The sequence below is a fragment of the Hermetia illucens genome, chromosome 1 (assembly GCF_905115235.1).
Source record: "Hermetia illucens chromosome 1, iHerIll2.2.curated.20191125, whole genome shotgun sequence".
Lineage (NCBI taxonomy): Eukaryota > Metazoa > Arthropoda > Insecta > Diptera > Stratiomyidae > Hermetia > Hermetia illucens.
Window position 1 is genome coordinate 179,621,032 of NC_051849.1, and position 12,782 is coordinate 179,633,813.

At 39.3% G+C, this 12,782-nt stretch overlaps 1 protein-coding gene across 12 annotated transcripts in view; it reads left to right on the plus strand.

Moving 5' to 3' along the window:
- LOC119647039 (ATP-binding cassette sub-family A member 3-like) overlaps window positions 1-12,782 on the plus strand; it is a 77,297-nt gene that overhangs the window by 20,542 nt on the left and 43,973 nt on the right. For 4 of the 12 annotated variants that reach the window (XM_038047793.1, XM_038047783.1, XM_038047784.1 and 1 more), the window contains exon 2: window positions 11,273-11,416. The exons of 6 other annotated variants lie outside the window; for them this stretch is intronic. Coding sequence is in view for 4 of the 6 variants with exons in the window: in XM_038047783.1 (XP_037903711.1) it covers window positions 11,273-11,416 (144 nt within the window). In the remaining 2 variants the exon portion in view is untranslated. Of the gene's footprint in view, window positions 1-4,285; window positions 4,337-4,471; window positions 4,543-11,272; window positions 11,417-12,782 lie in introns of those variants that run through there. 2 more of the 12 variants (XM_038047785.1, XM_038047795.1) reach the window with 2 other exon arrangements.

A 12,782-nucleotide genomic window follows, 5' to 3' on the forward strand; every position in this document is an offset into this window, starting at 1 on the left:
GTCTGGCGTCCTAACCTACGCCATCGCTCCATCTCAGGGAGGGTCTACCTCGTCTTCTTTTTCTACCATAGATATTGATAGACTTTCCAGGCTAAATCATCCTCATCCATACAGATTAAGTGACCCGCCCATTTTTTATCCACAACGGCTACGGAATCATCCATCCTCATGTAGGGGGCCAAAAATTCTTCGGAGGATTCTTCTCTCGAACGCGGCCAAGAGTTCACAATTCTTCTTACTAAGAACCCAAGGCTCCGAGGAATTCATGAGAACTGGCAAGATAATTGTCTTGTACAGTTATTCTTCCCGCTTGACCAGTGCGGTTTGATATTGTTGGTTGGTTTTTGGTACTGACGTTGCCACTATATATTTTGTCTTGTCTTCATTGATGTGCAGCCCAAGATCTCGCGCCGCCTGCTCGATCTGGATGAAGGCAGTTTGTACGTCTCTTGACTGTCGATATCGTGAGCATAGGCCAGTAATTGGCTGGAGAGGAGGAGGATCGCATCGCATTTACCTCAGCTTCACGGATCACTTTCTCCAGGGCCAGGTTAAGAGGACGCATGATAGGGCATCCCCTTGTCGTAGTCTGTTGTTGATGTCGAATGGTCCCGAGAGTGATCCTGCTGCTTTTATCTGGTCTCGCACATTGGTCAGGGTCAGCATAGTCAGTCTTATCAATTTCGTCGGGATATCGAATTCTCTCATGGCCGTGTACAACTTTACCTTGGCTATCATAGGCGGCTTTAAAGTCGATGAAAAGTTAGTGCAACTGATGGTCATATTCCAACAGCTTTTCCATCGCTTGGCGCAGAGAGAGAAAATCTGATCTGTTGCTGATTTGCTTGGTTGCTTGGAGTGAAGTGATGTTCTGGGCGTATGGGGCTATCCGGCCTAGCAAAATAGCGGAAAATATCTTATAGATGGTACTCAGCAACGTGATATCTCTATAATTGCTGCACTGTGTGATATCTCCCTTTTTATGTATGAGACAGGTAGTGCCTCTTTGACAGTCGTCAGGCATTGATTCGCTGTCCCACACCTTGAGCACAAGTTGATGAACCATTTGGTGTAATTGGTTGCCTCCATATTTAACCAATTCGGCTGGAATTCCATCGGCTCCTGGCGACTTATGATTTTTAAGCCGATGAATTGCACGGACTGTTTCTTCTACACTTGGTGGTGGCAGTATTTGTCCGTCGTTTTCAGTTGGCGGGACCTCCAACTCGCCGGTGTTCTGGTTGTTTAGTAGTTCATCAAAGTACTCAACTCATCGCTTCAATATGCCTATTCTGTCGGAAACAGATTTCCCTCTATGTCTGGGCAGGATGAACATCGAGGTGTGTAAGGCCTCATCCTGTTGACTTGTTGGTAAAATTTCCGCACCTGGTACGATTGCTCCCTGTATTTTTCGAGTTCACAGACTTGTTGGTTCTTTCAGGCTCAGGCTCTCCGCGACTCTTTTTTTGGTAAGGACCAAGTATATTTGTGGCCGTTTTTATGATAACGTTCTTCAGGTGGTTGTGAAGATCATTTGTTGATGCTTCATCTCCAGGATCTCTGTTGACTGCGGTTATTGCGGCATCCATTTCCCTCTTATAGGTGTCGCGGAGGGCTGTGTTGTGGATGGCTTCAGTGTTAACTCTCACCTGATTGTCAGAGGGAATTCTGGGTGGTGTTGTTATTCGAGCTCGGAGCACCATGCCAACGAGAAAGTGGTCCGAGTCTATATTAGCCCCCCTTTATGTTCTGACATTCATCAAGGCTGAGAGGTGGCGTCGTTCGATCAACACGTGGTCAATTTGGTTGAAAGTGGTCCCGTCTGGAGAGGCCCATGTATGTTTGTGGACCGCTTTCCGCGCAAACCAGGTACTTCCAATAACCATTTCGTGTGGCACTGCTAATTGAATAATCCGCAGTCCGTTATCATTTGTATTTTGGTGTAAGCTATGGGAACCAACGTATCATATCTGGGACAGGCTTCCAAGGTTCGTTCTACTGCCTCATAGAAGGTATCCTTCTCCGACTTTGCAGTCTCCTCTGTAGGGGCGTGAAAGTTAATGAGGCTTATATTTCTAAACTTGCCTCGGAAGCGCAGAGTGCATAGCCGTTCGATTATGTTTTTAAAACCGATAACAGCAGGTTCCACTTTTTCGCTGACTAAGAAACCTACTCCGAGCACATGGTTTACTGGATGGCCACTATAATATATGGTGTAGCGACTCTTCTTCAGGTAACCGGTCCTTGTCCAACGCATCTCCTGTAACGCTGTTACATCAGCCCTATATTGAGACAGGGTATCGGCTAGCTGCTCAGCAGCTTCATCTCTGTACAGGGAGCGCACGTTTCATGAGAAAATGCGCAAATCGTTATTCTGTTGTCGTTGCCGGGTTCGTCGTTGTGTAATCCGTCCAGTCTGAGGCTCCTGCTGCGGCTTCGTAACAAGTTGTTTTCCATGTAGGGTTGTCAGCCCTATCCAACCCCCAACCTGGAGGACCAGTTGATACAATTTGTCTCGTTTTTAGGCGCGGGAGACTCGCCTTCATCCTTCTCCGTCTGCAGCTTTTCGTGTAGAAAGAGCTCCCAGTTGTCACCATGTGGAGGTGGGGAGGGGGTTTGGTAACAGAGCTGTTGGTGTTGGTTCAGCAGGCGTTTCCTAGGTTTTATGCTCCATCCTGGGTACCATCCACGTTTCGCCCTGAGACCTATAATATCCTTTGACCATATATATACTCCTCGAATTGGTGTTTAGTTTCCCCAGATAAGTGTAGCTGCCACCATACATACTGTTTTATTATGTATGTATATGTAAAGACAGTTGCAGTCGCTCCATGTATAACTGTATAAGATAATCCTCTTGCGCATAACATGCGTGTTGTGTCGTTATAAATGATGTGCTCTTAGAAAATGATTGAATGTTAATGAGGCAATAGAAATTATTTATTCAATCCGATGGAAAGTATATGCAATCGGTCCAATATATGGAGAAGATGACTCTTCTAAATGCTAAAATCTAATATTATATGTAGCTGAGATATTCAATAAAATATACAAAATATTATGAGATATTATAAGATCTAAACATAGTTATAGTTCCCTATAAAATAAAACGCTAAATTTAAATCATTATTCATTTCTTTTTTCTTTTTTCTTTTTCTAGATGATGCTGCTGATTGAGGCAACATTACAAACTGACACTTATTTACCAGCCCGACGAGCGTCTGTTCTTATACTGAGCCAACTGCTATGGGGAATGGATAACTTAGTGGACTTTCAAGAAACACTACTTCCTATTTACCGACTATTAACAGCCATTGTACAAAATGACAAAGACGAAAAGACCCGCGTTCATGCTACAAACGGATTATCGTATCTCAAGAACAAATGCAAGGCATTTCTATTTCAAGAGCCGAATATGGAAAAAGAAATTAAAATATTTGGTATCAAAGATAACTCAGAAAAAAAGGGACACATACTTGAGTTATGAAAGTGATATCTGTACAGTAGGTGTGTTTAGTTTTTTTGTGAATAAATCTAAGTTTTGTATTAAAAATGATTGCCTTCTTTAATGTTCTGTTTACAATCATCTATTATTGCCGCAGGGTTAAAACACCATCTAAATCGCACCAGTTCACAGCGCTATATACTCCACAACGCCATTGAAAATGTATAACCCAGTATGATCTATATTCTACATTTCTATATTTCTGTTCTTTTCCTTCCATTCTGAAACCTACATTATATTGAGATTGCACGTAAAGGAGTTAATGTATTCATGGCTATATACTTGCTTATGAGTCACTATGCCATAAAGTGTTTATTATGGTATTGACGGTCGTAAGAACAAAACTTATCGACAAACTATTCATCGTTTGCACGTTTTAGATAACCTTTGTTTATATCACCACTTCTTATGCATCTTGGATTCTGAGAGAAAATTGCGAAGCGCAGCAGAAACTAAATAAACACAATCACCCAAACATTAAAATTTGGCCACCCAAACGCTTCGTAGCTTAAGTTGAACCAATTTTAATTCTTCTTCGTTGATAATAAGTACTAATTCAATCTTGTTCACCCTGAGCTTACGAAATGTATTGAAATATATAGAAATTCTGTTTAAAATTACTACATAAAAAGTCGTCGCGAAATTTTCACGACCCCTCGTAATTTCCGTTGTAAATGACTAAATGCATATTTCATGCTCGTCGTTAAAGCGTACCATTTGAATTTGCATTGCTGTATCTTAGTTTTAAAAAAATCTCTGAGTGAAGAGTGCAATCATATCTGAACATCGTGTATAATGGGATCTTCTGATAAGATTAGACTCATAAAAAATGTAAGCTCATTTTGAGGTCTATATTGTGTTGGGATTTGTGTATTTTGAGATCATATTGTATGAAAAATTGGAAAAATTTCTACTCATAATCAGTAATTGTGATAAATCCCACAGTTGTGCTTTGTATGGCTTGATACTTCGGATGTAATCAAGGTTGTGTTTACAAGAATGTTTGCAGTTCCTGTGGCAGACCAGTAAATATTTTGGTGGGCTTCTCGCGTATTGAACGTGTGAGATTCTTATTCCCATAAACAACATTCGAATAGGAATTCAAAATTCCAAACCCCAATAGTATCAGATTGGTTTTTGAAGCATTTAATTATTGATTACATATCACCTAGCATGCAAGTGTGGACACGGGAAATTCAATTTTTCATACCTTTGTGGGATACGTAATACGAAATCGAAAAATGTAGTGTTGGAAATTCAATTCCCGGATCAAGTGTTTCTGTTTTATCTGCAATAAAATAATAAATAATTCTATAAAAAGTAATCTAATTACGGCAGGTGTACTTTTTGAAATTGTGAATTAACTGAACATTTATAATAATCTAATTATTGTAAGTAAAATCAAAGATCGATTTGAAACCCATCTACTCCCTTCAGCTGATCCATTCATCGCGCTCTCAACCTAAACTTTTTTCGGATTTCTTGAACGTGATGTTTCTCAACTCCCTGCGTGCCCCTTAACTTGATATACAAGTCAACCGCTCTTATTTATGTATGTATATTCTACCAAAAAAACTCAACCTTCAAAAATGCCAATTTTACAGAAATCAACCTAGCGTTGTAATCTGTCCCGAGTGGCAGTTGGACCTGACACGTCATCAGGCTATAAACTATTTTATTTATCCTACTTTCGGTTCCTTGAATGAGAGTTTGTCCCGTCGATGCCTTGACTATATTAAACTCCCATCAACTACATATTTGATCAGTCTTGAGGAATAACAAGGATATAAACATTTAATTTTTTTTGTGGCATATTCCGTCTAGTTTGCTAGTTTCTCTCAGGCTTATTGAGCAAATATTTTTCATCGGTATATTCGCCTTTTCGACCTCCTTCATGCTTTACCAAACTTGGTGCTAGTTACCTGGCGACAGCTGTTATTCACCTCTTAACCCCCTCTCTAGTTAATTCTATTTCTAACACGCTCGTTTGATTTGGGGGGCTTGGTGGCATTTATAACCTTTTAATGTACGACCGCATTTACGCTACGCGACAATACATTCAGCGCAACTGCCGTGCCGCGGCATTCCCATATTTCACTAGCGCGGCAGCCTAGTGCTCCAAACAACTGCATGTTTTGACATTTTATGCAATGGATGCAAACCAAAATTGAGAAAATCGCAGCAGTCAACTGAGTCCATTATATAGAAATGACATGCGACGCTGAAAAATATTCTCTGCTAGGTAAACCGACTAATGTCGCGCAGCCCAGCTTCGCTTAAGGGTGTTTTGCTGCCTACAAAATCAGTACAGGTAGTGCAGTGTTCAAAACTAAGTATTTCTTCGGTTGTGTGTGTGTTTTTCGGCTTATTTGAAAATGAAAAAGACAAATTTTATTTTATAAATGCCGAATAGTGAGTTTTTTATTCCTCATATACCGGTATTTCAAGGATCAGTTGCCTTCTTTCTCAGTGAGTTTTTGTCTAAATTGCTTATGGTCTAGCTTGTCCTTAAATACCTAAATCCAGACCTTAATTGCTAGTTAATTTTATTACCTAATTAATTCTTTAATCCTCCCGTATCTTGTGAATGCTGAGACTCTCTAATGCGTCCAATTTGCGGAAGCCATTAACCTCCTTAATAACCCTTAGGTTATCCTCCGTTGTCGCATGTTTCTCCTCGATGATGTGTCCCGCTACCAACGATTTGAGGGCATGTATCTGCTTTTTGCTTCTACAGATTTACTTCCCTTATATGTTCATTGAACCTCGTTGTTATTAATCTTCTAGTTTGCCCTATATATGATTTGACAATCGGTGGAGTATCTGATAGATACCGCTTTTCTGGCTGTCTTCCTTCGGGTTCTTGACGCTTCCCAATCGCGCCTTCAATTGATGTGGTCTGTTGATAGATATCACTTCGATGTCGCGTTTCCTTAGGATGCTTTTCTACCGGTAACTATTATAATTTGGTACTGGATGATAGGAACTCGACGTTTTTTAGATGGTCGCGCTTGTGTGAAAAATGTCAGGTTATGCCTTTCTATTTTCGTCATTTTTTACTAATTATTCCTTCTATGGTCTTCCTGATGAACCCGTTCTTTTTCCCACTTTCAATAATTTGGCGTTTCTCATTGCTTAAACGTTCCTGTGATAAAGACGTGGTTAGAATGCGATGGAGCATTGTATTTGTCCCTATTATCCTGATTTTCCGTAACGATCTCTGAAAACTCTCTTCAATGATGAATTAATAATTTTCATTTACAAATATGGAAATCTTTTACCGAACATTACGGTCCTAGCTTTTTTCCCTCCTGTCATTCCAAAAGCCTTGAAAATCTGTGCCTTTGGTTATCACATTCTATAAGACGACATAGATTTATTTAAAGTCGGCGTACCACTAACACCTTCCCAATTACTGTGCTGGAAAAAACGTGCTCAAAGTTTTTAGAGATTATTATTATATATTTATATTTGATTTGGTGATTTCTATTTTTGAAAAAAGTTTTCATAAAGTAACCACTTTCATTGCTGCCGTTTTCGTCAAAATATTGGGCGAAAAAACGTGCTCACTCATTTAAAGTTCGATTTGGATAATCGATGGATAATTAATCGCAATTCATTTCTCGATAATAACTGCACGACAGCGCTGAAGAATGGAGTCAACAAACCAAAAAATCAGATCTATTGGAAGTCTCGTCCGCTCTTACTTATTGGCCGTATATAGGACACTTGTTTTTGTGAAATTGCATTCCCTAATCTTTTTGTTACCGATTTCCCATAGATGTTCGATGGGATTCAAATCAGGAGTTTGTACGGGCTTTAGATTACTGTCGTGTACAAAAATTCAATTGTTACCCAATTTATCGCGAGAATGAGGTAGGATATATCCCGCTAATAAATTACAGAATTCGGCTACAGTCCTTACACCTATGACCTTAAACATTGGGCCCAGTGCATTACGAGAAAAGTTAGACCGAACCACCATAAATCCGCCACTATGACCACTGGCAGTTGGTATTTGACGTCCTAATTTTTTCCAAAAACTAGTCGAACCTGACGAATCCCTTCTAGTGAAAAGAGCATAAATTTTGATTAGCCGAACCATAAGATACAGCCTTTGATACTCCAATCAACGTACTCTTTCGCGTAACATTTCTTTTCCGATGTTAATGGCTTAACATCTAGATAATCTTTAGTAAAAGGGTAGGACACGTGATCTGCGGAGATGTCCGAGCTCTGAATCGTCTCAACACGATTCTGTAGGCGCTCCCGCACGATCTAATCGTCTCGTCGAGGTTTCCCAGGTACTTGAAACAATTTATGATGGGGAGGGCCATCAAGCTGTATTCATTTTCTTCTATAAAATTTAATTATTTTTAATAGAAGTTAACGGTGATTCATGTAAAAAGTAATTTACCTTTGGACTTAGAGTGGTGAGAACAAAACAGAATATAGGCTACAGTGCTACAGCGTGAGAATGTAAAGAGAGCGGATCGCCTGGGGTAGTACCCAGATTTTCAAGTGACCGGGAACTAGTTAAATCTACGGCATACACCTAAATTTAGCCATAAATTTTGAATCTTGACAATTTATCGATCTTCTGAATATAGTGTCATCATCATCATCAACGGCGCAACAACCGGTATCCGGTCTAGCCTTAATAAAGAACTCCAGACATCCTGGTTTTGTGCCGAGGTCCACCAATTCGATATCCCTAAAAGCTGTCTGGCGTCCTGACCTACGCCATCGCTCCATCTTAGGCAGGGTCTGCCTCGTCTTGTTTTCCTACCATATATATTGCCCTTATAGACTTTCCAGGCTGGGTCATCCTCATCCATACGGATAAGTGATCCGCCCACCGTAACGTATTGAGCCGGATTTTATTCCCAATCTGACGGTCATTGTATCGCTCATAGATTTCGTCGTTATGTAGGCTCATGTAGGGTGCCGAAAATTCTTCGGAGGATTCTTCTCTCAAACGCGGCCTAGAGTTCCCAATTTTCTTTTCTAAGAACCCAGGTCTCCGAGGAATACATAAGGACTGGCAAGATCATTGTCTTGTACAATAAGATCTGTGACACTATAGTGAGACGTTTCGAGCAAACAGTTGAAGGCTGAAATAGGCTCTGTTGGCTGACAACAAACGTGCGCAGATTTCATCATATAGTATACCCAATTTTTATCGTTTTTTCATTAGAAAATTTTTCAAAATTTAATATTTTTGTCTAATTTTAGATGCGTGCAGTCGTTAATTATGTCATTAGTTTGTAAAAAAATTGAATTAAATCGGTTCATTAGATTTTTTTCTGTACTACCCCGCGCCTCTTGTTTGTAATTTCTACTGTATGGGCACCGCTCGACACACGCTTCGAAATATGCTTATAGAATTAAAATCAACCTAGATATTAACGTAATATTTACACAGTTATTCTCAAACCTATTATCTACCAAAATATCTATAAAGGAAAAAATTGGAAAAAAAATTTAACACAAAAATAATCCCTTAAAAATTTTACTTCAGAGCGCGGAGCAGTAGAGAACGGGTGCAAGTATCTCGGGAAATCTTGGGGGGGGGGAGCTGAAGTCCATTTTGGGTAACCGTGAGCGATAGCGCGTATGTGTGGTTGACACGCTATACCCCAACAAGAAGAATATGGTAATCATATATGTATCCATGTTTTTTAATGACCCGAGCGACTATCTAAATGAGAGATCTGTAAAGGATAGTGTAGCGAAGCTCATCAGATTCATAAAAGTGATTTCGGTAAAAATAAAGATGAAGCTAAAAAACAAATTAGATTTATCTACTTCTTCCAGACGACGTTGGTTCTCTGCTCAATGTGCGAAATTCTCGAGGGACACATATTTGGAACAGGGAGGGACACATTTTTGCAGTCTTTTACAACTGTATGGGGATTGCAGTTACGAATTATAGTTTATACTTATACTATAGTGTATATATGAACATCTATGTATCAGTTGATTTATCATATTGATCAGATTACTTCTGGCAGAGAGACGAGTAAACGCTTAAAAAATTGCCTTTATTTTGCAAAAACCGCCTAGTTCAAATATGAACCTCCGTTTAAGGGGGTCATCCCGTGTGTTGGATCCGTGGAATCGATTTTTTTCTGAATCAATTCTATGTAGATATAGTGTAGAATATATGGGCAAAGTGATTTTTTGATATTCGGAGTCGTTCGGAAATTATAGTGTTAAATACGTAATGAGTCACATGCCAGATTTATCTCCATCGGCGTAATAAAGCGCGTATTTATCGGTCCGAACGTCGTTCGAATGACTTCACTAATCGGATAAGAATTGGAGCCAAGCCTGTACATGTGTTTCTTTAGGAAACCTAAGGTTTCTGGACTAGGTACAGCAGATTAATCATCAGTTAAGATTTTATGGCTAAAAATCACATTCTACTTTTTAAATGCGTTTTTCTCGAAACCTAGGAATATTACGGATAATTACGATTCATTTAGTTGTTTTTTTTATTCATTAAAGAGCCTTTAAAAAACGCCAAAATTCACAAAAAAAAAGTTTAAAACGCCGCCAAAAATTTAGCTTTTAATATCTTTTAATAATCCTAGTTTGGGGACTGTAGTTAAGTCTGCACGTTAAAATGCCGTTTACTTTTTCTCGTTAAAATGATCGTAGTGGCCTTTAGCGTGGCAGCAGAAAAACACCTTTTTTTGGAGGTGGAGGTATAAATTGTTCTGTATTTCAATAACGAACTATACTAGAGGGCTGGAAAGATTACTACGCATGCTCAAGGTATTAATAAATATATGGTCAAATTAGGATTTGTATCTTCATCCAGTTCTTCGCAAAAAAATTTCTAAAAGAGCGAAAAAAAAACGGCCTTCACACAGGATGATTTTAACGTAGAGACTTAACTACAGTCCGCAAACTAGCATTATTAAAAAATATTAAAAGCTAAATTGTTGGTGCCTTGTTAAATTTTTTTTTGTTAATTTTGGTGTTTTTTCACGGCTTCTTCAATGAACAAAAAAAACAACTGAATGAATCGCAATTACTCTAGTTTGCGGACCGTAGAAATATGTTCTGAATAAGTCGTGAAAATTTCAGAGAATTTCGTTTGATAGATTTTGGGCTATGGTGGCAGCCGATTTTCAACATGTAGTTTCGAGAAAAACGCATTTGAAAAATAGAATGCTATTTTTAGCTATAAAACTTTAACTGACCTTTAATCTGCTATACCTAGTCCAGAAATCTTAGATTTCTCCAAGAAACACATGTACAGCCTTGGCTTTAATTCTTGTCCTTTTAGCGAAGTCATTCGAATGTCATTCGGACCGATAAATACGCGCTTTATTATGGCGATCGACATAAATCTGGCAAGTGACTTATCACGTGTTTAACACTATAATTTCCAAATGACTCCGAATATCAAAAAATCACTTTGCCCATATATTCTACACTATATCTAGATACAATTGATGCCAAAAAAATCGTTTCCTCGGATCCGACACACGGGATCACCCCCTTAAAGAAAATCTCATTGAGAAACTAATCACATATGTGCATTATGGGTTGAGAAATTAAAATCTTCACCACAATTTTTGGGAGGTTGGTTTTCATTGTATTGATGGTATAATTCTGTCTAATACAATCTTATACTGCAAGATTTTGGAGGTGGTTTATCTGATCTCAATTTTCGTTGTCTCGTTTCATTTATTTTTCAAACTTTAACCCGCCGAAAGATATTACTAAATAGTTTTTTTCATCTTGTTTACGCAGGTCGATGAAGGGAACCTTTTTAAGAATAGAGCCCGTGCTCGCTCATCAAGTTTGGGCAATATTTACGAATACAGATCCAGTAAAAAGAGAAACGTATATCAATCATCCGGGCTCTACACCACAAACTATTCGCCAGATATCAAGGTTCGCGTAAGAAAACTCTTGATGCGTACAGGGTTAAGTTTTGAATACCTAAATTTTCAATCTTGCAATAAAAATCATAACAATTTCATCTGCAGTTACGTGGCAGATTAGCCAAGATATGACTTCCTGAATATTTTATAACTATCGATATGTAGCTACAGTCTTTGAAATACTTGTATTCGAAGAGGATCTTTTCAAATTTGCCCTTTTATACTGAAACATTGCAAAAGGGAAAAATATCACGTCAATGCAAAAGAAACCCAATCAAAATTACTTCATTAACATATAAGTAATAAATAAGTAGGAATAAAGTCTAGTTTAATGGACGAAAACTATGTGAAGTCTCAAGACGTCTCAAGACGTAAATGTTTATAAAACCCTGCTGAACATGTATGCCCCTCAAATGTCTAGTTAGTGTTGTATTTATTATTATTCTGTTAAGGAAAAGCCGCACCGCGTCCTTAAAGAACTATTGTGCAACTTTTACTGGCTATAGTGTACCTATTGATCATAGTATCTCAAGCAAGCCTATAACCGTTGGGAACTTTAGTATGTTCCCTACTTCCAGATCTTTCAGTTTTGCATCTGGTATTAAGTGTTCTCCCAGATGTCTCGACCTACTTTGCACAAGTGCCGGACACTATCCCAGGACGTGTATAGAGGTTTCGTCCTCCTCCTCACAAAACCTGCAGGCAGTATCCGTAGATATCCCTAGCTTCCCTAGGCGATAGTTCAGCCGACAATGACCAGTGAGAATTCCCACTATGTTTCGGAGGTTCTTTTTGGTGAGGTTTAAGCAATCCTTTGTGCGCATGGGTTCGTATCCCCCAATAAGCACCTTGGACTGCTCCATCCCTGGTAGGCCCGCCCAGTATAGTTCCCTCAACCGTTCCTCTTCATTTCTTAGATTCATAGCCATGAAACCGTTTCCGATTCCACAGAAGGGTTCTGGCCCGTGTAAAGGCGTCCCTGCTCCCTTCTTGGCTAGTTCATCCGCTGCCTCGTTGCCTTCCAACCCAGCATGGCCTGGAACCCAAAGTATCCAGACCTTTTTGGATGAGCAGAGTGTGTTCAGTCTCTCAAGGCATTCCCATACCAGTTTAGAGTTCACCTGGTTGGACCTAAGTGCCTTGATCGCTGCTGGGCTATCGGTGAGAATAGCTATGTTCTGCCCCCTGTAGTTAGTGTTGTAACAATCCATAAAGAATGTAGGCTTCGTTAGCTAGCTAGCGTATTGTGTAAGCTTCGACGCAAGCACAGTCTCCACGAATCAAATCCAAAACCTGGGAAATATGGAAGCATAGAAAGACGGAGATGGTGCCTGGCATCACTAAACTGAACTACAGCTTTCCTGCGTATAAACGTC